The sequence below is a fragment of the Antrostomus carolinensis genome, unplaced genomic scaffold (genome assembly GCF_000700745.2).
Source record: "Antrostomus carolinensis isolate BGI_N321 unplaced genomic scaffold, ASM70074v2 scaffold11677, whole genome shotgun sequence".
NCBI lineage: Eukaryota > Metazoa > Chordata > Aves > Caprimulgiformes > Caprimulgidae > Antrostomus > Antrostomus carolinensis.
In genome coordinates, this window is record NW_010329511.1 from 27,330 (window position 1) to 53,241 (window position 25,912).

At 48.1% G+C, this 25,912-nt stretch overlaps 1 protein-coding gene across 1 annotated transcript in view; it reads left to right on the forward strand.

Moving 5' to 3' along the window:
• ERI3 (ERI1 exoribonuclease family member 3) overlaps positions 1 to 24,649 on the forward strand; it is a gene marked incomplete at its 3' end in the record, with an annotated part of 42,993 nt that extends 18,344 nt beyond the window's left edge. The window contains exons 3-5 of the mRNA XM_010172603.2: positions 2,473 to 2,532; positions 4,692 to 4,783; positions 24,554 to 24,649. Of these exons, the coding sequence (XP_010170905.2) occupies positions 2,473 to 2,532; positions 4,692 to 4,783; positions 24,554 to 24,649 (248 nt within the window). The remainder of the gene's footprint in view (positions 1 to 2,472; positions 2,533 to 4,691; positions 4,784 to 24,553) is intronic.
• Positions 24,650 to 25,912: the final 1,263 nt, after the last annotated feature.

A 25,912-nucleotide genomic window follows, 5' to 3' on the forward strand; every position in this document is an offset into this window, starting at 1 on the left:
CTCTGGTGAGACCTCTGCGTCCACCTCCCTGTCCCTCCCTCCCTCCTGATAGGAAATGTCTGGATGAGGCCATTTCACCCTGCGCCATCAGGCATGTAGCGCTGAACAGATGCAGTCCTGAAGGTGCCTGGAGCAGTAGAAGCAGTTTACATTAGTGCTGGCCATGATAACAAAAGGTTGCCTACAGGAAAGATGTGGACCTGTTGGAGCGGGTCCAGAGGAGGGCCACAAAAATTACCAGAGGGATGGAACACCTCTCCTAAGAGGTAAGGCTGAGAAAATTGGGTCTGTTTAGCTGGAGAAGAGAAGGCTCTGGGGAGACCTTTTTGCGGCCTTGCAATCCTTAAAGGAGATGTATAAGAAAGATGGGGACAGACTTTTTAGTAGCACCTGTGGCAGGACAAGGGGTAATGGTTTTAAACTAAAAGAGGGTAGATTCAAACTAAATATAAGGAATAATTTTTTTACTATTAGAATGGTGAAACATTGGAACAGGTTGTCTAGAGAGCTGGTAGATGCCTCATCCTGGAAACTTTCAAAGTCAGGTTGGACAGGGCTCTGAGCAACTTGATCTCATTGAAGATGTCCCTGCTCAATGCAGGGGGCTTGGACTAGATGACCTTTAAAGGTGCCTTCCAACCCAAACTGTTCTATGATCCTTTCCCAAAAGCTCATCTTTCAGCCACTTCCAGAGGTTTGATTTGAGCTGCCCTCTGAGAGGCAGAACCATCACCTTTCAGTAGGTGAGCTGTCTACTTCTACCAGGTAAATGCATGAAGAGAAAGACGGCAAGAAAAGCAAAAAACAAGCTAGTGAGCTTTAAAAACTGCTCTGAAGAACCGTACGTTAATCTCTCAAATCTATTTGCCTCTCAGAGTATGGGAAGTCTGTAGGTAGCAGCTGTTACCCAATTAAGATACAGATTAATATTAGAACAGTTCCTGGAATATAAAAGAGTGTCTGTGTCCCTACACTTCCTTAAAATTCCAGCTCATAATGGCTTGATGAACTTGAGAAACCCACCTAGAGGAACTCTGCATTCTTTCTTAAAATTAAAATACTTTCACTAAAAGGTATATATTACCATTCCGTGGAAGTCACTATGAGAAAATAATCTTTCTACTTACAGCTTATTCAGTGAGTCAGATATTTGGTATTCATTAAATGTAATTACAGTTTAATTGGAGTTTAATCTCTCTTTTCTTTTTCTCCTTCCTCTGAGTTCAGTGCTGGAAGCTAAGCAGCCGAAGAAACAGAGAGGTAGAAACCACTGAGCTTCTTCCAGTTGCCACACATTTAATAAAGCAGAGTCCTGTGGTTTGTGAAGGGGCTTATGTTTTATGAGTAGGTTGAGCTGGTCTGTGTGGAAGAGTTACTGCTGGGTGGTGGGGGACTGTCAGTACCTCTCAACTGGATGCTATGGCTTCTGGAGGCTTGGGTGCGTGTGCAGGCAGCAGGGCGTGCTCCTAGGCTGTGTTTGACCTTTATTTTATGAAAACGTGTGAGATGTGTAGCTTCAGGAAAGTGCCATATGAAGTGAAATCTTGTAGTGTACACTTGTTTTAATAATGATTTTTTTAATTACTTGGATGCATTGATGGCAAGCTACTGACCTCCAATATTCAATATTTTAAAAGACAGTTTTGTCAGTTGGAAGGCAGACAGAAAAATTATCTGTTTTCCATGTGCCTCTAGCTATCCTGGGCAGACACAGGCGGAGGCCCATGAGACTGCATCTTTTTATGCGCATGTCTAGCTTTAAACAGCCAAGCAGTCCGGAAACAGTCAGTAGGGCTATCTGTTGGCAGGACCTGTTCCTAAGGAACCTCTTCAAAAACAGAGTAGACCAGGGTTCTGAAAGAAAGTGTATTTCTTCAGATTTAATTAAGTTGTTTTAAATACAATTTTGAAATGCAGAGGGTTGTTGTGCTGGGCCATGGGAAAGCACACGTGCTGGCTGCCCAGCGCAGGGGATGACGACTGCGTCCACTCCGGGTCTCACCTACCAACAGTGGTCTATTCTGTTCATCTAACGCCATGCAATTTTGATGTTGTTGTGATAGCAGGGGAATGACCAGAGACCCCAGTAGTTACCACTTCCCTGTGTAAGTCAGGGCAACATCAAAAGTGGTGAAATGCATGTTGAAAAAAGGGCAGCATTTTGGGCATCATGCTGGCACATGAAGCAGAGGGCACCACTGCTCTCCGAGTGGATCCTGCCCAGCTGAGAGTTTGCTGTTTTATGGTGTGGATAGGAGCCCTGCTACACTTCTGTGTTTGGGATGAGGCTGTGCCCTTGCCCGTGGCTGGGGAGCTGCCAGGGTCGCTCTGCTGTGGCTGGTTCCTCAGCAATGTCCATCTGGGTCACAGGAGCATGTTTTGGTTGCAGCGAGATGGACAGGAGACGAGACCTCTCTAATGATCTTTTGAGTGCTGCTCTGACGCCTGCTTTCTGTTTGTCTCTCATTTCAGCTGACTGGGATTATTCAAGGCATGGTGGATGGGCAACCGAGCCTCCAGCAAGTGCTTGAGGTAAGCAGAGTAACCTTTAGTTCCTGAACTCTGACCTCTGGTCCTGTCGTCCCCTCTTCATCTCTTTCATCCCTCCACCCTCCCCTTGCTGAGAATCGAACCGCGTAATTTGACTATGATTACAGCTTCATTAGAATAACATTTGCTGTCACGTTGGTGACATGCTGCTGAGAGTATTGAACCATTGATCTGTCATCTCCAGCTGTTCATGTCAAGGGTGCTGACAAGATATCCAAACTCCTGCCAGTAGATAGAAGAAGAGGCGATTCTTGCTTGAGCCAGTTTTAAAGCACCACGACATTGCTTGAGACCACTGCTCCAGGAGCTTCTGCCTTCATTTTCTTTCTCCTCCCTCAGCACTTTATTATATTAATTATTTCTACCTATTTAAATGCTCAATAATACATGTAGTATGGAAAGAAAACGTCTCTAAAATCTAATCTGGAGGATGTGCAAATGCAGATATAGCCCTAATAATGCCATATGCTTAATGTTGAATTCCTACAGCATTTAGGGCTTAATTAGCTTGGAAGTATTTCTCCATCAATAGCTTTTGTTGGTAGTCAAATAGTGAAGGAAACCTCCTCAAGCAGAGCCCGCCCCGCTGTGCGTTGGTGTTCAATGCATTGTCTCTATCAGGATTTCCACTGCTATGTTACCTAATTGTTCCCAATCAGAAAAATTGCAACAATTGCTTATCTGAGGAAATCAAATTAAAGGCTTTAAAATCCTCCATGGAAACAGCACTTCATGGGTGCTCACATCAGGGAGTTTAGAAAGGTTACGGCTGCTGCCTCTTGCTCCAGGGAGCCTCGTGTGGGACTGGCTGGAAGATCCTGGCAGCCCAAGGGAGGCAGAAGTGTGGCTGAGGGGCTGGATGCTGCTCTGGGGGGGGCTTTACTCCAGAGGGCTGTTGTATGATGGGTCGCAGAAAGAAGCACTGTCCTCTGCTGGAAAGGCCGTGGCAGTGAGACGAAGCCCAAGACAAAGCTCTGTAAAGGTGACATCTTGCATCCACACAAACCCCCAACTCTCCCTGGTGCTCTCCAGAGAGCACATAGCAGCAGTGCATGTCCATAAGCATACAGATGTCCACGTGCTCCCTCAGGAAGGGGGAGCCCTCTTTGCCTGCATGGGTGAACGTACATCTCTGCTGGAGTATTACAGAAAATGGTTCATTCTGTTTCTATGGGAGCTTCTTAGAATGTGGAAACATTTTTGATTGAAAAGGTGTTTATACAGCTTCTGGGGTATACTAGTTTATTCAGGAGCAGAAGGTGTTGAGTGAGGGAAAAGAGGAGAGATTTCTCTTGCAGAACCACTGGAAATGCTGCTAGTGAGCCTGCATAATAGCAGCTGATTACCTGTCACCTGCCACCAGAAGATTTTGGGCATGTCATTTGCTAGTTCTAGCTGGAAAAAGTGTCTATCTAGGGATTTTAGTCTAGGTTAGTTCTTCCTGGTTAATCTCCAAGGTGGATGTGCATCCGTCAGATCAATGTGGCCCATTTCTAAAGTGGATCCAAAACATCTGTCCCTATGGGAGGTTGATCAGGAATAGTGGATTCACTTTAAATCCACACCGTACCTTGAATAAGCACGTCCTCAGAACCGTAAGGAGGAAAGAGAGACCCAGTCTGGAGAGGAAGGGGACACGTGGCTTTGCTTGTTCCTGCTGCACAGTGCCTGTGTGTTTCTCCCCCTATCCCATATCCCCTTGGAACTGTATGAATTGGAGTATGTGAGGGATGTCATCCCTGGATACCCGTGTTTTCCCCTCGCTGGAGGGGTCACAAGTCATGCTCTCTATGAGCCCATTTGGTACAGAGAGAGGAAGAGTGGAGGAGGACTGCCAGGTAGCAGCGTGGTTATATTGTCCCGTTAACGCTGTATAACTTCCATCCCTCCACGAGCAGAGCTGCTGCAGTGTCTGATAAGATCATCTCTGCTCTGGTTGCCTGATGTCTCCTATCAGAAATCTTCAAAGGTCCAAACGTGCTGTTGTTGAGATGGCAAGCAAAGAGAGAAGAGAGAGAGGGAGAGGGTGGATAAGATCACAATTTTCTTCTCTCTTGATTGCAAGCAGCTTATCTGAGTTTAACTGTTGTGGCTCGGTCTGTCTCGGTAAAACTCATCCCCTTTTCTTGCCTTCGTTTCAGAGGGTTGACGAGTGGATGGCAAAGGAAGGCCTCTTAGATCCCAGCGTCAAGTCGATTTTTGTGACCTGTGGAGACTGGGACTTGAAAGTGATGTGAGTATGGAAGGGGAGAGAGATTTTTCTGGGTTTCATTGCTCCGTGCTTGCCTGTAACGCATACGTCTTTGTCCTTACAAGCCTCAGACTGTCCCTAGTCTTTGTTTCTTAGGGAAGTCATTGTTGCCGTGCATAATTGGCAGTGGAGGGTTGTTTAAGTAGACAGGTGGGTGCTGCTCATAGTGCAAGATCACTGCCTAGGATATTCCCTATAGTGAATGAATCCTTTCGGAACCCCAGGAAAGGTTTGAACTGGAGCTTTGATGTTTTCCATGTATCCAGTATACTTTTCAAATGGATGGCTGTTTCTGAGCACTTACATGGAACTCTGTTTCTGTACAACCAAATCAAGCAGTGGTCCTTACCTGGCTTCTGCATGCAAGTCTTCCTCTTTGCCATCTTGGCACACTGACTAGATGTGAATCACAGAGCAGTCTTTAGAAAGAGAGCACAAGCAAAGGCTGGCATGCTTCATTGGTATTCTTGTTAAGGTCATCTTCATCAGCTGGGCGACTGTATCTGGAGAGTACCAGGTGGGGACCTGCACTGGGACCTGCAAGTGTCAGTGTATGTGTGTGTTTTGTTAGGAAAACAGCTAGACCACCAACCTAAAAATGTTATTTTTAAGATATTTAAATTTCTAAGAATTAGATTAGTCTAATCTGTAAGATGTTTGCAGATCAGTGTCATATTGTGCTGAATTCACCTGGATTCCTATGATCTTGCTTCAGCTTTTCATTTCCTGAGAGTGCTCAATAAAGACTCCTGTTGTTATCACACCAGTAAAGCATGGGCTTGACATATCCAATGCTAAACTGACATCCACAACTCGTTAGTAGTGTTACTTGGTTTTCACTGTGACATTGGTTTCCCCAAGTCAGGAGCCTAAATAAACTGCACACAGCCTGGGAGCAATCAGCACCGGCTCTTCCCTGCAGAGTGGTCTTTGTAGAGTGGCAGCTCCTCGCCTCTTCTTGGTGTGATTAGTGAGACATGAGGATGGAAGCAGCAGCACAAGCGCTAGTGGAGATGAGAAATTTGCTGTGCTCCAGACAGGAACATGGTATCCAAACCTTTGAGTCAAAATCTGGGTCTTTCCTGGGGCCTTGTCCAGAGCTGGTATATGTTGCTAATTCCCATGTTAGTGGCTTAAATAAAGAGTAAAGCTTTTCTTTATATATCATGTTTAAACTTTTATTAGAGACAACACAAAGACAGCTGCAGGGGTGTGCTAAACTTGCTGTTTCTCATCTGTTTCTGTTCTTTACTCCTGTACTGCTGTTCTGAGAGTCCAGTTTACTGCTTTTGGTGATGATTGTGAGGAACAGAGTTATCTTTGCTCAAATCCCATCTTTCCATCACTTTCACAGTGGGATAACAAGGTTCCCAGATAATGACACCCGAACTTGGTGTCTGTATGGAGTGGGCAACTATCTGGATGTGGCTTTTTTGCTTCAGAGCTCTACAGTGGGCAAATACAGGTAAAGATGAGCCCCATTTCTGGTGAGCCATAGGGGTTGTGGAGTGAGCTGTCTCAGCAGGATGTGCAGTTCACATACTCAGTTCACCATTTGCGGTGGTCTCTCGCATGGATTGTGCCTCACTAGTCGGCTGGAAAAGAGTACTCCGCTCCTGCCCATGAGGTTGCAGCGAGTGATTCATTTCTTCCTCTTCTTTTTAAAAAATTTTTTTAAACCATTAACTTCAGAATTCAATCCTGAAGCGTCTCCAGGGCAAAGCAGAAAATACATTTCATGTTTCCAACCACATGCATAGCGGAGTCTGGCTGCGGCCGCTTGGTGAGTAGCACATCACGCCGCTCCGTCGCCGATTGGGTGCTGCAGCGTGTAGCGTCACATCTGATTAGCGCCGTGCCAGTGAATGAGGCTTGAGTGAGGACTCCCTGCCAGCTCTGACTTGTCTCATTTCCCATTACTTTTATCCGTCACCACAAATGCCGAGTCTCCCTCCTGAACTAATTAAGTTTGCATGTGTTTAGACACATTGCCAAATAGGGTTTAGCAAAGCAGAACTGAGCATCTCTTTTTAAAGAAGGAAGGCAGAGAGCTGAAACAAGGCCGCTCAGACAGGGAGGTAGAGCCTCAGAGATGTGGAACATCTAGGAGGTATTCCAGGGAATCACCCTGTGCTTCTCTACAAGAGTTGTGATGTATCCGGTGCCCTTTGCTACCGTGTCAAGACCACACACTGGGCACAGAAGGCACTGGGGCAGTGAGAAGCGAGGTGGTGCTGCTTGTCCACATTTGGAGAAGTGTGTTGGTGGAAGCATTGCGTGGTAGAAACCCCCACTGAGTTCCAGAGGAATTCAAGACAATGAGGTGAGTGCAGCACTTTCTGGCTTATGGAACAGCAACTTGGGGCAGGTCCATTCCTAGCTCTGCTGCTCCTTTTCTCAGCTTCCTTAGTAATGACAGCTGCCTGCAAAGCAAGCTGCAGTCGTCTTGCCCAGTGTCTTGTGTGGTTTGGAGTTCATGTCCTCTATTGTCCTTAGCTTGGCTCTTGGTGGGAAACCATGCAGCCTTGTTCCTGGCTTCTCCAGCAATGACCCGGGCATTTAGTTTGGCTTCTGTCTGCATGTGCTGTTGAAGAGCTGAGGCATGGTATCTTCTGGACAGGCCTGTCTACTGTGAGGGCTTCCAGTAGGTGCCCCTGGTAGGTGTCAAGGCACTGGGAGTCACAGTGGGGTGAGCAAGCTGGATGGGGAGGAGTGACTGGAACAAAGAGGAGGAATCTACAAGCCTGTCAATGGTGGGTATGAGGACAAGGTGTGGAAATATCCTTGTCAAAACTAGGAGTTGCAATATGTGTAGCACTGTTAGCTCAAGGAAGAGCACCAGAGGAGCAGCAATTGTCAAGGTACAGCTCTCTGCTGATGGCTTCTAGCAGTACCCAAGTCTGCAGGATTCAGGATGTAAACTCAGCTGCTAAAGGACCTGTGAAGCCTCTGCTTGGCTCAGGGATCCTCAGGGAGAGAGGCACTGTGTGGCTACAGACTTGAATACTGGAGCTTTCTTGGAATATCACAGAGCTGTTTGTCTGGTTTTCCTCTGACAACAGGGAGCACTAGTCACAAGGAACTGGCTGCACCGAAGAGGACACCAAGCACCTGGGAAGGTTCATGGAGGTTCAGCATGAGTCGAGGTCCTCGGCCATGCCACCAAAGGCTTTGTCATGGGTGTGGTGCACCATCTGGAGGGGAGTCCCTTTTGGAAGAATTTGGTTGCTGCTGGAGAGAGCCCATTGCATGAGAGGGCTCAGGAATGGAGCACTGATCCTCTACTTGCTGCACTTGGATCAACCGGCTTTCAGCACTCAGTGTATGTGAACCAGGCTGGAGTCGGGGAGACGGCAGTTCTCCTGCCACCCCTCCCCTTCCCTCTTGTTAAGATGCAATTCTTTAATGAGGAAAACCTCTTGAGTAGGAACATCACCTTTCTGAAGGCTTGTCCTGACAAGGCAGTTCAAGCCGACAGAGTCGCATATCAACTTCAGCAAATATCAGTCACTCATTACAGAGACTCTTCTCCCCCCCCACCCCGCAGCAACACCCCTCGTTCCCAGACAAGGGAATGAATCACACTCCTGCTCTTGAATACATCATGACAAGTCGTGGTTCTAATGAGAGAGGGCCATTCATTCTGGGTGGAAAGTTCCCTGTGTCGACACGGAAATGTTATTAATTAAAGAGAGCTACCTGAAGCAAAAGATGAAAGGTGCACCAGACCTGCCAAGCTAAAATATGAGTGGGGATACAGCCTCGTTAGGCACACGGTCCTCAGGCCTCGGAGTGCTCAGCAGGAGGATTTCTTTAGCCTGTTGCAAGGAGCTGTCCTCCAAGTTTAACAGCTCTGGGGCTGGATTCGGATACCTGGCGTAGTCTGCTCTAGTGCTTGGACCTCATCCTGCACCTAGGACGGAGCTACCGCTAGTCATTAAGCAAATTGCAGTGATGCAGTGTTGGGTGATGAGGGTAACGTGCCTCTGAAGGGCTGAGGGAGCTGCTGACTGCAGGACACGGTTTTAGTGGAAAAGAGGGTACTTGGTGTCTGCCAGGGCCGAGCCCTTGTAATGTAAGCTCTTTAGTGTGGTTTATCTCCTCTGAAATGTCAGATTGCCTCTCTCTGTGTATGGAACCAGTTTGCCTGCTCTTAAGGACAGTGTGAATTAATCTTGGCAACCAAAGAAGCATTTTTACTGGGTGTTCATAGCTACAGAGCTGAGATACGGTGAGATTAAGTGATATGCCTATGGTTGTGCAGGCAGAGGCAGAGAAAAGAGACGAAGCCACACATGCTGAATCTCAGATCTGCACACATGTGACATGAAGATGCTTGTACTGCCCTTACTGTGGCTGATCAGAACATGCTAATTTATGTCTTTACAGGAAACTACTGCTCAGAAGTTTTTTATTTTCTTAAATAAGTGTTAAGTGGCAAGTACTCTCTAATATAGTGATAAAACACAGTGAAGTGTCTTGAAATGTTTATAGCCCTTGGTGCTCTTCCTAGGTTGCATATTAGTAAATTCAGAGCAGTAAATTATACCATTGCTTAATTTTATCTTACTGTTTTAATTCTTTCTTTGCAAGTTACACAGTCTAGGAAGATAGTTGCCTTCTTGGGCCAGCTCCAAGTGTGGCAATGGGCTGGTCTTTCCAGCCTTCTGTCCTGGAAGCTTGGTTTGAGATCAGCCTTAGGTCATGAATGAAGAAGGATTGATGGTGTTAGTGTTCCTTGTTCTTTATCACAGGACTGGGGGGGGATGGTAGTCTCTGACTTGGGGAGAAATTGCAGACAGCCACTGAATGGAGTGAGTGGGACCGCTTGGGTAGCCGTGGGGAGAAGCAGGAGAAGGTGTATCGTGGGCTGGCTGGGTGGCAGGAGGGCGGGAGGTTTGTTCAGAGGGTGGTTTTGACGATACCAGGGAAGAGCTGGTAATGGAACAATAACACAGTAATCTGCATTTAAAAAATAATAAAAGGATTCCTGTCCAACTAAGATCTTTGGATTAGCTGCTTGTTGTTGCTTTTAGTGGGGATTGTTTTGCTGAGCGAGCCTGTGGTGTATCTCTCCACACAGTTACATTGGCTGAAGGAAGAGGGTAGTGTGAACTACAGTGCAGGGATGGGACTGAGTATCCAGGGTCAGGAACCTTTCGAGTCAGCTTTGCTGATGGAGTCATTCATGTAATTACATCCTAAAGTGCTTTGCCATAGCTAAGCAAGGCAGCCTTGTGAGCATGCTCTTCTCTAGCACTTACAGGGAGTAGCACTGACCCCATTCACTTCTGTGACCCTGCAGTCCAGCTTTTTGTTTTTAGAGGAAATGATATCGCTTATGCAAAATAAACTTTGGATTTTAAGATTCCCCCTCTGTACACTCTTATCTAAAATTAATATAGCACACTTGACTTTTGTTAACCTTCTGCAGCGGTTCCCCTGGTTGTCTCCTGCTCTTGCCTTTGTCTGAGATGTGTGACTCTGGGAATGCCTTTGGGTTAAGCTTTGGACATGAAATCTTTGCATAGGGATCATCATGCAATGGACTATCACCTTCAGGTCTGCTACTTGTCTGGCATGTCATAGCAAAGACATTTGTCATAGTCAGGGCTGTAGTGGCCACAGATTTATTGAGCTGTGATGCCTGATGCACTCTGGGGAGCACGGACTCTGCTGCCTGGGAATCGGGACCAAAGAAGTTGGAAGCAGCATGAAAGATGGTGGAGAAACTTGGAATAAATTTACAGTGTAGGAGAGATTGAGATAGGCATTGCATCAAGTACTTTATTTCCAGCACTGAACCGTTGGGATGGGGTAATGAATGGAGAAGGTGGATTTTCCATCCCTGGGTAACTTAAGCTGTACTTGGAAACAGTCACGCTGAACTGAATGCAAGCAGTTGGTCTCAGTGTCATCTGCTTGTACAGTAAGGAACCATAATTCCCTCTGCAGCACGAATGGCTAAGGTGAATTCTGCATCCAATGTTACAATGAATTCAAGCAAAACGCTTTCAAAATCAATGGGTTTATAATGGATATGTGGTAAAAAGCACATGCTGGCCTGGCTCTGTATGAGAGAGCCCTCTACTAGCAACTCAGCATCGTGGTTATCCTGTGCCCTGGGGAACTGAAAAACTGGTTGGCTTGAGGACTGCGGAGCATAAACCTCTGGAGGGCTGTTTGCCATCTGAGTTTTGTTGTCTGCATCGTGTGTGAAAAATAGAATTAACTTCACAAAGTGTGAATTTTCTTTATTACTTCAAAAAGCTTAATCTTTCTAGCGTTAGACAGCCATAGTATTTCATGCTGGGGCTAAAATGTCAGCTGTCTCCTTTTGGATCCCAGCTCTTCTTCCGAGCTGAAGCAAAGCAGTTGTGTGTTGGCATCAGTGCTGCCTTCCCAGTGGCTTGGCTGGGAGTGGTGCTCTCATGGCTTCTCTGCTTAGAAAGCTTTGCTTGAAAAATACTGCCAGCCTGGGAGCAGCATCCTTCCCCTTTCTCTTTTTCCAAGCCTTCTCTAAGTCGGTAGCTTTCTTGAAAGCATTTTATTTTGTTTGTGTGTTTGTTTCCTGTTGGGAACCATTTTCCTGGATGGGTTCTGTCCTTTTCCTCCTGAAGATCCTGGCTGGCAAAGACCTACTGGGCCATCTTGAGGTCATCCTTGGTATTTTCCCTCCAGCATATTCTCATGTGCCTTGTCCTGTGACTCTGTATCCTGGGGAGTGGATGTCTGGGTGTGTGCCGAACTCTCAGGAGGATGTAGGAGCTGCAGACTAACTTTTTGAACTGAGTCTGTTCCATGTTGAAGTCACTTTTTTCTCTGTGTTTGGTCAGGGTGCTGCCCTTAGCCTGGCACCCCAAAGATGGTGCCTTGTGCTCAGAGATTGCCCTGGACTAGATGTTAGCAATGATGTGAGGCACATGGAGGTGGTACTAGAAGAAAGAGCAGAATAGAGGAGTTAAGGGAAGACTGAAGAAGCAGCGTGATGTGCTGGCAGGGGCTGTGTGTGGAAAGCTCATGCTGCCCAGGACTTTGTCCTGCCTTGGTCCCAACAGCTTTGTCTGCCTCTCTTCCAGTGGAGCTTTCTCCTCCCCTCCGCCCAGCACCGACACTCTGCAACACCCTTTGTTTTCCCTCTGGTGGTGCCTCTTGGTCATCTCTAATTTCCCTGCTTCAGTTTTGCCACCTGGGTGTTGAGCTGGGTCTTGGTGCTGTCTGTTGGCCAGCGTGCTGGAGGTGCCTGGGCACTGGCTGAGTTCAGCTCCTCGTCCCTGCCTGGAGTCACGTGTCCCTGCAAACCGCGTGGAGGGAGGAGGCTGGTGGGAGATTGCCAAGACCTCTCCTCCAGCTTGCTGTGCTCCCAGCTCCGAAGAGAACTGTTATATTTTATGGACCGTTTAGCTTCCCAATGGTGATCCTAATTCTTCACAGCATGTATGTGCCATTTCTTGGTTATTAAAAGGACCCCTGAAAAGGAGCTGCCCTCTGAGTCAGTGCTCTTCCATGCAGTTAATTGCAGGAGGGTTTTGCTTAGACTGTGAGGCTTAATATTTCCAAACTCTCCCCGTGCTAAGAGGGTGAATTAATACCCAGGTCTCCCTGCGGCTGCAGGGACTGACCCTTGTGCACCATCAGGAAGCATGTGGAGGAAGAATGCTTCTGCCAGGAGTCATTCAAATTTTGAATTGCTATGCAGAAAGTCCACTTGCTTTCTGCATAGCTCCCATTCCTTGGGGGTCCAAGCAAGCTCCATGCTTACTGGGAAAGGAGTGATTACCTTGGCTGACAAGTCAGCCAAAGGATGGATGGCTGCAATTGCACAGCAGGTGTGAGATGGGTGGGTGGACAGGAGGTGGTTCAGGGGGAGGTTCTTGTTAAGTCACCGCACTGCATATGAGAAAACAGAGATGCCAAGCCATTAGGCTGTGTATTTCAGGTGTGAGGAAGCTGCCGAGGTCCCCTGGCATTGCGAAATGCCAAGTGAAATGTTACTGCCACGCAGAGCACAGCAGTATGTCGGAATTAATGAGGCTGGTGTAGGGAGAGCACACGTGGCCAGTCTGGAGGGTTAATGTGTGCGAGGGTGATAGGCTTAGGCAGGGTTTTGTCATCAGGGTTCCTGTGCTTGGGAAACATGGTCTAATGGCAAGACCACATGAAATGAAATTTGAGCTTGCAAGGAGAGTGCTAAAAAGTCATCATTTGCCAAAGTTTTTTTGCGTTTGCTGCAGGCCTGAAGCAAATCGCTGGCTTAAGGGGCTCTAAGCACCTGGGTCTTGCACTGGATTTACAGGTAAGGAGAAATTAGGAGGGGGCTAAGTAATTAATTCCTCTTGCTGTGACCAGGATGGGAGATGATTCTGACTTGCCACTTGTCCTCAGAAGTTTCTTCAGAAGCTGGTAAGGACTCTGGTTGTGAAACCTGGGAAGCAAAGAGGATCCCTGGGTGCCTGACAATTCCTTTTCTCTGCTGGTTCTTTCTCACAGGCAGCCTCAGGCTGCCTGTCTCTTTGTTAAGAGAGTGACAGCAATGTGACACCGTGAAAATAATTACTAACAAATCACGGTGGTGACTGCAAACAGCTCGCTGTCTTCAGAGGCATGTCAGGGAGCATTAGAGCAGGGCCGTGGGAGCGGCAGAGCAGCTAGGGGCTCTTTCTCTGCTCTAGGCTGAGGGAAGATCTTTGGAGACCTTTGGCGCCCGCCACCCCCACATCATTCCCTTATCTTTGGCTTTTTCTTTCTTTCCTCCTGTCCCTGCCTTTGCCATCAATAATTAAGCCCATTAATTGCACAGTGAGTTCAGGAAAGCTGCGAATGGTAAGACCAGGCTTCTGCCTTCCCTGAGTTCAGCAACCAGCCACAGAGCAGCAAAGGAATGTCTGGAGGACTATTGCAGGCAGAAGCACATCCAAGCTGTGTTTCCTATCTTGCAGCCCTTGTGAGCTGCCCTGGGCAGTAATGTTTATTAACAGTGTGCCCCTAGGAATTCATGGGCTGCTGGTACAGTTGGAGAATGGCCCATGTCCTTGTCCTTGGGAACCTCCAGTCTCAGTGAACTTGGAAGTAGGTCTTTATTTGTGCAGAGCATCGTGGCATGCAGTCAACTGGCATCTCCAGCAGAACAAATGGGTGGAGGAACGAGAGGTCCTTCCAGGATGCAGTAGGGATGGTGCCAATCAGTGTGGCTGAAGCTGCAAGTGAAGATGATTCTTCAGAGAATAAACAGCAGACAGGTCATGGGCGAAGAATGTGGTTGGTACCAAACAGAGCAGCTGAGGGAGTCTCTGCAGGGATGAGGCCCGTGTGGTGGTGTTTGAGTAGGGACCCTTCTGCAGAGCTACACAGACAGAGTCTGAGGGAAAGCTCTCTAGAAAGCCTCTCATTATATTGCTATAAAGCTCCCTCCAAAGGAAGGGTCTAGCAGAGGTACTGAGGGGAAACTGGAAAGCAGCTGCTGGCTGAAGTGTCCTTCAGCAGCATTGATAATCAAACCCCTGGGAAACCTTTGAGAGGGGAGCTCACAGCCTCCCCTCCTTGTTCTTGGTGGTATTTCACCTTCCGGTTTGAGAACAGGCCGTGCTGCCTGGCAGTTACCCAGGCAGAGGAGCACCCTGCAAGGGGAAGCAGAAGGTGCGGGTGGGAACCCTCTCCCAGGCGCCTGCTCCACCGAGCAGCCCTCTTTCCCATTCCTCTAGTCACTCAAGTGATTTTCCTGACTGTCACATCTGTAAATAATGTTGCTGGCGTATCTAGCTAGATGCAGAGTGGCGATGGAGGGGGAAGGGCTGGCGCTGAGGGTGGCTGTAACAGCCCCTCTCCCCGACTCATACAATATTTATGCAGGGCTGGGAGTCGGCGGCACTGACCTCCGGGTCGTGCTGTTAAACAGCTCCCGCAGCCCCTGCATCCTAATTGCTGCACTTGTCCTTTGCTCTGGAGGATTCGCTGCTCCTTCTCTCCGGCGAAACAAATACTAATGGCAGCTCGTGCTTGGAGGTGGGGAGTGGTCTTTTCCCCACAAGGAAAAGACAAACTTGTTTCCTCTCGTGCAGATGTAATTTGCAGCTGCACAGAAACCTGTGCTCAGACCCCATTACATGATGTGCCAGGCTCCCTGCTGCTGCCGAGATCCTGTGGAGCTGTTGTGTGTGTCATTTTGGGTTGTGTATCCTCAGAGGGGACTGAGAGGGTGTTTACCCCATCCCACTGGCTCCTTATAGGAGTTCTGTCTTCCCCTTAGTGGGGAGAAGAAGAGGAGGCAATCACAGAAGTCAGTTGAGAGAGTAGACCTGGACAGTGTCGTGCCAGGAAAGGAGTTCAAACAGCATCACAAGACAGAGTGGCATATTTTCTTGTAGATAAATGATCTGCTTCAGTTAGTGGGAAGAGAGGTGATGCAGAAGGCTGGAGACCCTCTGTGTGGGTGAGGGGCTCTAACCCCCCTTGCAAGTGGTACAGCCATAGCAGAGGTTTTTAACCTGACTGGCGGGGGCTTTCAGCTGATTCAAGTGGTTCAAGAAAGCCTGAAAGATAAAGCTCTTTGATTGCCAGAGCTGCCATAGCTTTCCCTTGTGCTATTCATCTGGGCTCCGTCCTGCTTGGGGCTTCACGTCGGGTATCTGCGAGTCCAGTGACCCAACTGGCCACCCACGTCCCTTCTACTGCCTTTCTGAGTTGGTAGGTCCCCTTTGTGACTGGAAAATTGCTGTTTAGACTGGAGACTAATGGCCTTTAAGTGACATGATTGTATTATGTTAAGCCTATATAGGCTTTACCATTAGGCATTAAGCAGTTTATGACTCATAGCGGAGAAGCCCTTGTCCTGAAGAGTTTATACGCTAAATGGTCTGGACAGGCAAGGCAAGGAAGAGGTGAGGTTTCCTCCTGCCTGTCGCACAGCAGGTCTGAGGACTGGGACAGGACATGTCTTCTCAGTCCTAGAGCAGCGTAGATCTTGCTTTAGGTCTTGCATGCTCCAGTTTCCTGGGGAGAAATACTTTTCCAATGGGAATTGTGCAGCGAGAGAAGCACATTCAATTTTAGCTCAATTTCTGTGTACGTTTTGGTTTTGAGGGGGTGCATCCGTTGCATCAGATCTACTCCCTTGCTTAGGGTGTAATTACAGTATTCTGCAGCAGGAGTCTGAACACTCCCTCTTGAAACAGCTAGTATGCAGAGGACCAGGCGATTACTAAATGAGTGTCTGTATGAAAGACTTCATAAGAGACCACACAGACGGAGAAAGGACACGCTCTGTGTAATCAGGCTCCGCTGCAGTGTGAATCACAGAATACTTTAAATAGAAATCTCTAATCCAGCCCCCGCTCAAAGCAGAGCTCACTTCAGACTTAGATCAGGTTGCTCAGAGTCTTCTCCAGATGAGTTTGAATGTCTCCAGGGGAGGAGATTCCCCCACCAATCTGTTCCAGTGCTTTACTACCTGCACAGTGAAGAGTTATTCCTGATGACAAATTGGAAGTTCACCTGCTGCAGCCTGGGGTCATGACAGGTGGCTTTCACTGAGAACATGCCTGCATGGTAGATGTACACAGTATCCAATTTGATACACTCCTATTCCTGAGATGCTCTATGATGTTGTATTTAGTAAGCAGACAATCTCAGCAAGCTTGTGTGTAGAAATCTGTTTTAAGGGTTTTTCATAGTGTCAGGTACCCAAGGCTGGAGGGGCAACCTCAGTCTTGGAGACTTGCCAGTTTCTCTGTCCTTGGGAGCAGCATCATGCATTTCTACGTCAAAGGGAAGTCCACCCAGTCATCCTCCCTGTCTGGAAAGGCTGGAAAGAACATTTGCTCTACCTCTTCACCGATCTGGAGGACTCAGTATGGAGGAGTGCAGAGGTTCTGCCTGCTGCACTCCTAACCTCAGCTGAACTGTGCAGCCAGCAAGCTCTGGTTTCCTGCATGGTAATTAAGTAGTTATTTAAAAATCAAAAGGCTCAGTTCTGATCCTTCTCTCACTGGCTACTTACTAACTCCAAATAGTTACTCCAGATTTACTCCCACATGCATAGGAGCAGAATCAGGACCAGTAAATAGAGCTATGAATCTTTTTAAGAGAAGCTGTTAAGCGGTAGCACATAGATTTATTGTAGCATCATGTGTGTGCAATTGTTGATGAACATCTTCTGTTGGAGGCTGAATACCTGCTGTGTTACTGCCTCGCTTTTAATGTTGAGATAGCGTCTCTGCCAGCATCTAGCTGACGCACAGACAGATACCCATAAAGGGCCAGATCTCGCGTGGTGTTAAATGCCTTCATGTTTCATTAAGGTTGATGGCAGTGGAAGGCACACAGTGCTTTGCAGGACGAGCGAGTCACAACGAGCCACTTACCCTGTGTGCTTTTTGTGGCAGAATTATTTTCCTAGTGTATACATGCTCTGGTTGCAGTCTGGGGTAGCAGCCTTTTCCATTTGCCAGGCAAGCTGCTTGGAAAGCTTGAGTGTTGAGATTCTCCCAAATTTCTTAGCACCCAGCAAAAAAATAGAGAAGAGGGATCTGGCTGTTAGCATATGATGGGTGGTGGGTGTTCAGACATTTCAGCTGGTGATGCTGTGGGTCCCAAGGATTGCAGCTTACCTTTTAAGCTTCCTAGCCAGGAATATACCTGGTAGAGAGAGAGAAAGCAGCGTAGTCCAGAATGGGCATGACAGAAAAAGGAAGGTCTGAAAGTGCCAGGTAATAGCCTCGCTGCTTAGCATGGGTTTTTGGCCTCGTTACACTAATCCAATTAAAGATTGATGGAAAAAGATCACATGCACCCCGGTGAAGGGGCTTGTGTGACAACTGCTGTCCTTCCTGGGCAGCTGGAGTGGCACTAGTTATCTTGTGCATCACCACACCTCCCCGGGCCCTGCAGACCCACTGGTGCCTCCACATGCTGTGGTGTGTGCTCTTCTCCTGCATCGTGTCTCTCTTATTACTAATGGAGCATGGATGCATTTTAGCTGCTGGTCAGCCCTCATTAATATCCAGAGATGACAGGTTGACATTTGTAAAGAAGACTTGCATTGACCTTCATGTTGTGCATCGGTGCGGTTGCCACGCGGTGCCCTGTGCTGGATGCTTCTTCCTGTGCTGCCTGGGGAATGCATTTGTGTTAGCAAAGGGACAGGCTGCTCTGTAACCCTTTGCTGCTGCCGGGATCGCAAGCAGCGTGTCTGGATGTCTCCGCATCCTTCTGCCCATCCCAACAACCAGTCCCTGTAGAGCCTCCATCCATCTCGGTGAATGGGACTCGGGGGTGTTGGGGTTGCACTTGTGGCTCCTTGTGGACATTGTTATTTAGGTGCTGAGATCTTAATGGAAAACTGCTTCATGCCAACAGCGATGTCCCGTCTGCTTCCTTTTCCTGATTCCTTGTGGGGATGCAGCAGAAGAAAAGGCTGCACTGCTCAGGCATCCTGAGTGCTGTCAGTCGCCTGTCTCTCCCCCAGCCCACCCCATCCCAGCTCGAGGACTGCTGCAGCCCGCTCAGCAATGACATTTATTAACAGAGGGGGCTTTGAAAAAAGGCAGGCTGCTCCTGCAAAGGCTCCTTGCTGTAACTCCGTCTCCTCCGCTCGCCAGCCCGTCTGAGGCAATGGCTGCTGGTGTTGAAATTCATTAGTGTTTCCTGACAGGCGATGGAGGCTTGCTCTGTCTGTTCCCACTTCCCTGCTCTCATGTCCCTGCTTCACGCATGCTGATATTTAAAGCTGATGTGCGGCTCGTAAGCTTGTTGCACTGTGACAAGTTTGGGGGTGGTTGAGAGAACTGAGAGGGTGGAAGGAAAGCAAAGAGGGAGGGAGATGGGACCTGTCTCAGGGCTTCAGAGAAAGCCCAGTGCTTTTCAGACCCTCTCCACATGTATTGTCTTTCCACAACTACTGCTTGTGAATTTTAAGCACAGCCGTGCTGGGGTGGTTTGGCCTACAGTGATGGGGGACAGAGAGGGACAATACTGTGGTTGTGCCCAGTGAGAGTGGGGTGCAGTCACCTGGCAAGGGCTCTTCTGGTGGGAAGCAAGAGCAGGTGGGCTCCCTTGGCTCCTTGGCAAGTCTGTGGGGCTGAGGAGCATGTGAATGGGTGCTAGAGGGTCTGGCAGGGGTTCATCCCTCTGTCCTTCACTTCAGACAAGAGCATGACTTTACAGCAAGTGACATGGCAACTCCAGTGCTGGGGAGGAGACATCTGCCTGCCAAAGCCTTGGAACACAAAAGAAGGCTGCTCCAATCTAACTGCAGTTATTGGGATGAGGGAGTTGGGGGTTGGGGTTGGTTTTTGTGGGGTTTTTTTTTTTGTTGTTGTTGTTTTTTGGGGGGGTTTCTTTGGAGATGTGAGTCAGCATGCTTCAGTTTCCTCAGGCTGCAGCATGGCTTGGGCTGTGCTGTGTGCTCAGGGTGCTCTGCTCGCGTGCAGGTGCTGTGGCATCACTGTCGGAACCCTCCTGGCCCAGCATGGTGGTTTTGGCAAAGCCCAGCCAGGCTTTCTGCACCTCTGTGGGATGCTCCTGTTTTGGAGCAGGATCTCACCCCTTTGCACCCCCAGCACATTGAACCCTGCTGGTTCAGACTAACTGTTTTAACCAAGTTTGAATCAACTTAAGGCTTCTACTTTGAGAGGGTGCAGGTTTACCTAAACTACTTTAAATTCCTAGCTTGGCTCCAGTTCATGCAAGGTTCAGGGCAGACAGATGTGGCTTTGCCTGTCATGGAGCTATTTCTCTGCTAAAACATCTCAGGTGCCTTAGACAGGATGTTATCCCCTCACTAGCTGTCTCTGTTAGGAGAGGGCACCCAAGCTTTCCTCTTGGCCTGGCAAACATCCCACTCTATGTCAGAACAGAGCAGCAGCTCTGCGCCGTGTGGTCCAGAGCCATGTCTTGACCAGCCTTGCTTTGAACTGGGGCGCAGGGCTGAGATGGTTCAATAGCTCCTGTCTTTGGCTATCACCTTGTTGCAGTTGTGCAAGCAGCTTGCTTCAAGCTTTCCAGCCCTCCTCCAGCAAAGGATTTCCAGGGCAGGAGCCTGCCTGCCCTCTCCTTTGCGGCCTGGTGCAGTGGGGTTGGCCAGGATGCAATTAAAATGTTCTGCATCTCTTACAACTCAAGGTCTTCAGACATGGATTTTTTGGAAGGCTGAGACTAGGTCTATAAAAAACAAGATTTAATGTCCCTTTATCTTTCCCATAGAGGGACTTGTTCTTTTAACTGGCTCAATATCAATACACCCAGTGTGTAGAAAGTGGCCCAATTTCTTTGTCTTCTGACATCCTGAACCCAGAAGCAGATGGACGTTAACCAGCTCTGATTAGTTGGGAGAATCAAGCATTAATTTTTTATATGCCAGGACCACCTGAGTGACGGAAATCAATTACAGCTGCCCCTCCCCCTTCCATATTAATGTGGTGGCTCTGAGCAGAGATGGAAGAACCTGTTGAAATGAGAAACCCCTATTTCTTAGTTTGACCCCCTAGATAATTAGGGTTAAATTGATACGCTATCGCACTGGTGACACATTTTATCTGCCTCTGTTTGTACAAGAGGATACAATAGTGGAGGAAGGACCAATTTGTGCCCTGCTCTAGCTAACCATACCAAGATAAAAGGTGTCACTAGTACGATAACGTTCTTGCCTCATGCTCTTTTATTGTTGCTCAATTTGCCTTTTTTTTTTTTAATCCTGTTCTTTTTCTTTCAATACCCTTGGTCATATTTTAACTCCATGCCATCGCATAATGACGCCCTGCTAAATGTGTGTGGAGATAGGCAACTCTGGCTGACAGCCTTCCCTGATAACCGAATTCCAGCCCATCCATCACTAGGCTGCTCTCCTTAACTTAAGGGAAGTGATAACTAAAGCAAGGCCGTTTATCACCGCCGAGCTGTGCGCTTCTTGCCGCCTTGGAGAGAGCCGGCTTCAACGGGAGAAATGCAGCCATGTCACCTCGCCTTCCATTTGCATCCTGTTCATCTCCAGGCTCCATTTACCCTGCAGAGTGGAGGAGCAGGGCTGGATGGAAATCAGAGCCTGGGGTGATGAAGCTCTCTGAAAATGGCGCAGAGCTGACACTGCTGACCACAGCCCAGGGAGGACCTGGACTTGCTTGGCTGGCAGAGGAGGGTGTGCTACCTGCTGTCACTTGCTCTTCTGTCCCAAGCAGACCTCTTTTTTGGGAGCAGGCAGAGGTTGTGTGCTCGTGTCTTTGCTCCTGGTAGGACAGACTTTACCAGAGCTGCATTGGAGGCTGGAAAAATCCCACAGCAGTTTTCCAGTTTCTCTCTACCAGGTGCAGTCATACCTGAAGCCACAGCATTTGGCTGATGGGGTGGTTTTGAGAGCCAGCTTCCTTCCCGAGGAGTGAGTCAGTGTTTGGGGAGACAGTGAGACCTCATTCAGAAGCTGGAAGGATGATGAAATGTTGAATGCAGTGAAATGTGCCATTATTTCTCTTCTCCCTTACCTGAGGGAGGGCCAAATCCTGAGCTCTTTGCTCAAGCAAAGCTGCCCCCAGTAATGCAAGGTTGACTCTTGAAAAAGGAAGAAACCATACTGAGCGTAAGAGCTGCTTAAGTGAATGGTGGCCCTGATAAATGGAGATACTTCCTTACAGGCCCTGGCACTTCTGCTCTCCAGGAGAGCCACAGATGTGCCTTGTTCACTACAACCTGGAGAAGATACTGGAGAAACTCCTGCCTGGTCACTCAGGCTGAGGAGTGGGAGACCACTGCAGGTGACAAGCTTGGAGCTGGGAAGATACAGTGCAGGGGTGTTTGCCTTCCCACAGCTAACTGGGGACCTGGTTCCCTGTGCTGGGAGCGCTGCGTAACCCAGACTAGACAGGACCCATTGGACAGTCAGTCGCTAAAGGCAAGCACATTGAGTGGCTGTATCCCTGCTGTCCTGGAGCCACCAATCCTGCATCTTCCAGCTCATGCTTTGGTCCGTGCTGCCGACAGCCCACCCAGGTTATAGCGTGACCGTAGGTCTTCAAGTGCTTGAAAAACTTGGTGAAGTCTCTCTAGCACTAACATGAAATGAGGGCATCACAAGCACAGAGAAGGAGGGGGAATGTCCTTAGGTCACACAGCTTCACAGGCAGTTTCTGGGATTGTTACTTGTTTGCAAAGATGGGTCATTTATTTAGTTGACATATTTATTTGGAGCATTTATTTTCTCCAATTAAAGACCCACTGTCCAGCGCCCAGGGCATACTGCCATCAGTCTCAGGGTGGAAGGAGAACCAGACTGCCCAGTTTGCTGGGCCTTTTGGACCCATGGGGATGGAAATGCTTTAGGTGTCATTCATTGCACTGGGTGGTTAACTGTCAATTCCTGTGGCTAACAAGAATAATGCTGTACTCACTTCTTCTGGGCCCTATCCAAATGTTAAGCGAGATAATAATTATTCCTCTAACTGGAGCTAGTGTGAGACCTGTATTAATGAAAACTTCTTGGGTTGGGAGGAGAAACCCAGCTTTTAGTGACATACCTTTTGCAAAGTGCTGTCATCATCCTCTCTAGCTAAATGTGAGCAGTGTAGGGAGAGGTTAAACTGATTATGTGTCTGTATTAGACTGGTCATTTGTTTCAAATGGTTCCTTTTCTTGTTATCTTTTTTTAATTTGGGCACCAATAGAAAGCAGCTTTCCTGGAGGAAGAGCTTTCTTAGCGTCCTGCTTGAGGCTCGTGGGGTCTGTTCAACTATGGGATGTCATGGACATATGTGTAATGGCTGTAAAATGCGTGGAGCAGGCTGCTCTTTATGTGACGGCTATGCGATTGCGAGGAGTGACTCCAGGTGGTTTATTTCAGCGTGATGGTGCTGGCTTCAGATGAGCCGTGCCCAGAAATGAGACCGTGCTGTCAAGTCACATTGCTTACCCCGCAAATCGCCGTAGCCCTGCTGCTTGCAAGCTTGTGCTTTTGACAGGCTTCCTACTATGAAAGAGATTCCTCTGGACCTGCTTATTCAAATGTGTTTGTATGACTTCAATTACTGCTCCTAAATGATGACATGTACATCTTTTCAGCATGAGACATTTGGTTTTGGCACAGAGAATCTATTCCTTTCTTATCCTAAGCAGGGCTCACAAAGCCAGTACATTGCTGGGGCCCGGTGTGAGCTGGCTCCATTTGCCACGTATTCTCCTGACTCCCCTGGAAATGTTTGCCAGCTTCCTTCCTTTTCTTCTCATGGAAGTGTAGGCAGCACCGAGACCAAACCACTCTGGTACTGCACTACCCTAAGTCTCACATTATCTGCAGATGTCTTATCTGTGTCCTTCCTTCATCTCTATATTGGGAAACTGCTTGCAGGGCTGAAGAGATGCTGTCCTGTTCACCAGGGGGTTTGGAGCTGTGCTGAGCGCTGCATGGTGCACCCCAGCTCAAGGCTCTGTAGCTAGCTTGTGCCCACATCTGACCAGGGCTTGTTCCTGAATTTCAGTCTTGAGTCTGAAGTCCAGTCCAGATTATTCCATCTTTCCCCTGTGGAGAGTGGGAGAAGGCTTTGCCCTGGACATGGTCTGTGTTGGGATATTTGAGCAGCTGATACTGGTACTTGCAGCTCTTCCTGCCTCCTCTACAACCTCTCCTGACAGTCTCCAGATGCCCAAGGAAGTTGTGAGAATCCCCATCCCCCTCTGTTTGCAAAAGCTGATTTCTGGGGTTGTGGCTTTTAACATGCACAAACGGGTCTAATTTAGTCATTTATTTAGTTGACATATTTATTTGGGATGTTCCTTTGCTTCAGTTAAAGATCTTGTGACCAGTGCCCCAGGCGTGCTCAGCAGTACGTGAATGAACAAGATCCATCAATTACTCCTGATCAGATCAAACTGGCCGGGGAAAACTCACATAACTCATCTCCACGCACAGGCTTGGCTGCAGCCGCGTGGCTTTGCGACTCAGCCTTCCCTGTCTTAGGAGAACACTGTAGCTTCTCTGCGAACACACTGGGGTTGGCACAGTGTGGGAGAAACAGCTTTCCAAATTCTGGGGTCCTGCTGTTCCTTCAGGCAGTCCACCTCCCTTACCGGTGCCATTATGTGAGCCCTATTCTGGCAGCTCGCTGCAGGAAGGGAGAGGTTAAATACATGTGCTTGCAGCTCTGGCTGCTGGTCCTCAAACCTGTAGTGAAACAGTGTGCAAGCCCTTGCATCTTCAGAGTTGTGACAGCTCTCCTCTTTGCAAGCACCTGCTTGGAAACCAGCCTCTGCTTTCCTAACCCTAAAAAGTTGGTCCTGCAGCATTACAAACCAAAAAACTAATGCATTGGTGCCTCCTTCCCTCCCTCCTGTCTTATTTGGTGTTTTAACCGTAAAGACCAAATGGGAGAGCATTAGGGCACGAAGGTGAATTGTCAGTCCTTCTGTCTGCCCTGTAAGCTGCTGTCTGAGCAGGATGGTTTTGCAGGGATTTGCGATGGGTTCACTTAGCTAAGGACAGCTCGTGTTTGTGTGTTAGCCACTGTGGAGCATGCTGTGCTTGCACACAGCTCCTGTGAATGTTCAGTCTGAAAGGTGTCAGCAGCCTGGATGTGGCTGGATGTATATAAGCCTTCAGCCAAGCTGTGCTCTCATGGGATTTTTTTTTAGCCAAGAGCTACAGTCCTTCTGATGAGCAGCATGTTACAGCAGACTTGAGGGTCTCTTCCATCTCAGAACGAAATGCACTTAAGAAAACAGAGTTTGTGTTGTCAGGACACTGATTGAATCAAACCTGCTCTCTCTTCTCTCTTACAGGTTACCAGGACAATGCCAGTACTTAGGGCTGCCGGTTGCTGATTACTTCAAACAGTGGATTAATCTGAAAAAGGTACTTTTGTGGAAACTGCCATGGTCCCTGTCTCCCTCTCTCCCTCCTCCCCTTGTCCTTCTCCTTTCCTCTTTAAGGAGGTGTCTAATAACTACTGCTGTTTTGCATTGAAATGAGTTATTTTCTCAGAAGCTGGGCTGAGCAGAGTCCTCCGGCTCCCTATTGTATCTCCTCTAATAGAGTCTTACTGTACTTGATGGGATGTGTTCTGCAGCTGGGGAGAATCCCATTGTGGCAGGCACAGCGCAGTGGCTCTGCATAATAGTGGGACACTGTGAGGCCCCTCTTCGGTGGCAGTTGTGTTGGCCCCAGTGTTGCTGATTCTGTTTAGTGTTGCAGGTATATAAGGCTCCTAGGAGCTTGGCTCCCTTCAGATCAAATTCTGGTTGAGAAACATGCGAAAATATTCCCAAATAAAAATCACTGTTTCCCTTTTTTGCTGTGGGGAAGGGGAGCTGTCTCGGCAGCGCACCCACCTAAGAAACCAGTGGTCATTTGGCAGAGGAAAATACCTTGGGCTTTACTGCCTGGTGCCTTGTGTTGCTTCACACCTTCTCTGAGTGATTAAAGAGCAGCCTGCTGTCCATCTACTGGGTCTCCTGTCATGGCTACTCCGTCTGCACAGAAAAATGTGGTGATGCCATAAGCCACAAATCAAAGTGGGAAGAAAAGAACAAGTGTGATTACAAGCAGTAGTAGGGTGAGGGGGGAGGCTGGGGTCTGTGCACAAGAGAAACTGGGGTGGCCCTCCCAGTTAAACCTTTGGATGAGTCAGATTCCCTTCCTGCATCTATTTTAATATTTTACTTGGGTTTCTGTGCCTTTTCCTGATAATTGGGGGTCTCAGTAAGTGGAATTTGCTTGTAAACATCTCGTACTTGTGGGCATTTCTTTTGTTCTTTTATTTATTTACTGTTTTAAATGGAAGCATGAGTGACAGGCTGAGCAGCCGCAGAAGGACAATTTGCATGATCTGTTCCATCAAATAGGGTAGAACATGAACTTAACAAGGGATGCTGGCAGCACATTCCCGGCTGAACTTGTCAAAGGGTCTTGTATTTCCCTGCTGTCAGAGCAAATCTTTTGGCTGATTGCTGGTCCTTGGTAAATGAAATCTGAAAGCACATTGGGGCATTCTGCAGTTCAGTGACCATTAATGATCGCCATTTGAAGTTCACTAAACTTCCGGTGAATGGATAGCAGCTATATAACCAGCAGGTTGATGGCTGCAGAATAATAATATTTTAAAGAAAAAGAATCCCTACATACCATGGTCTTTGCTAAGA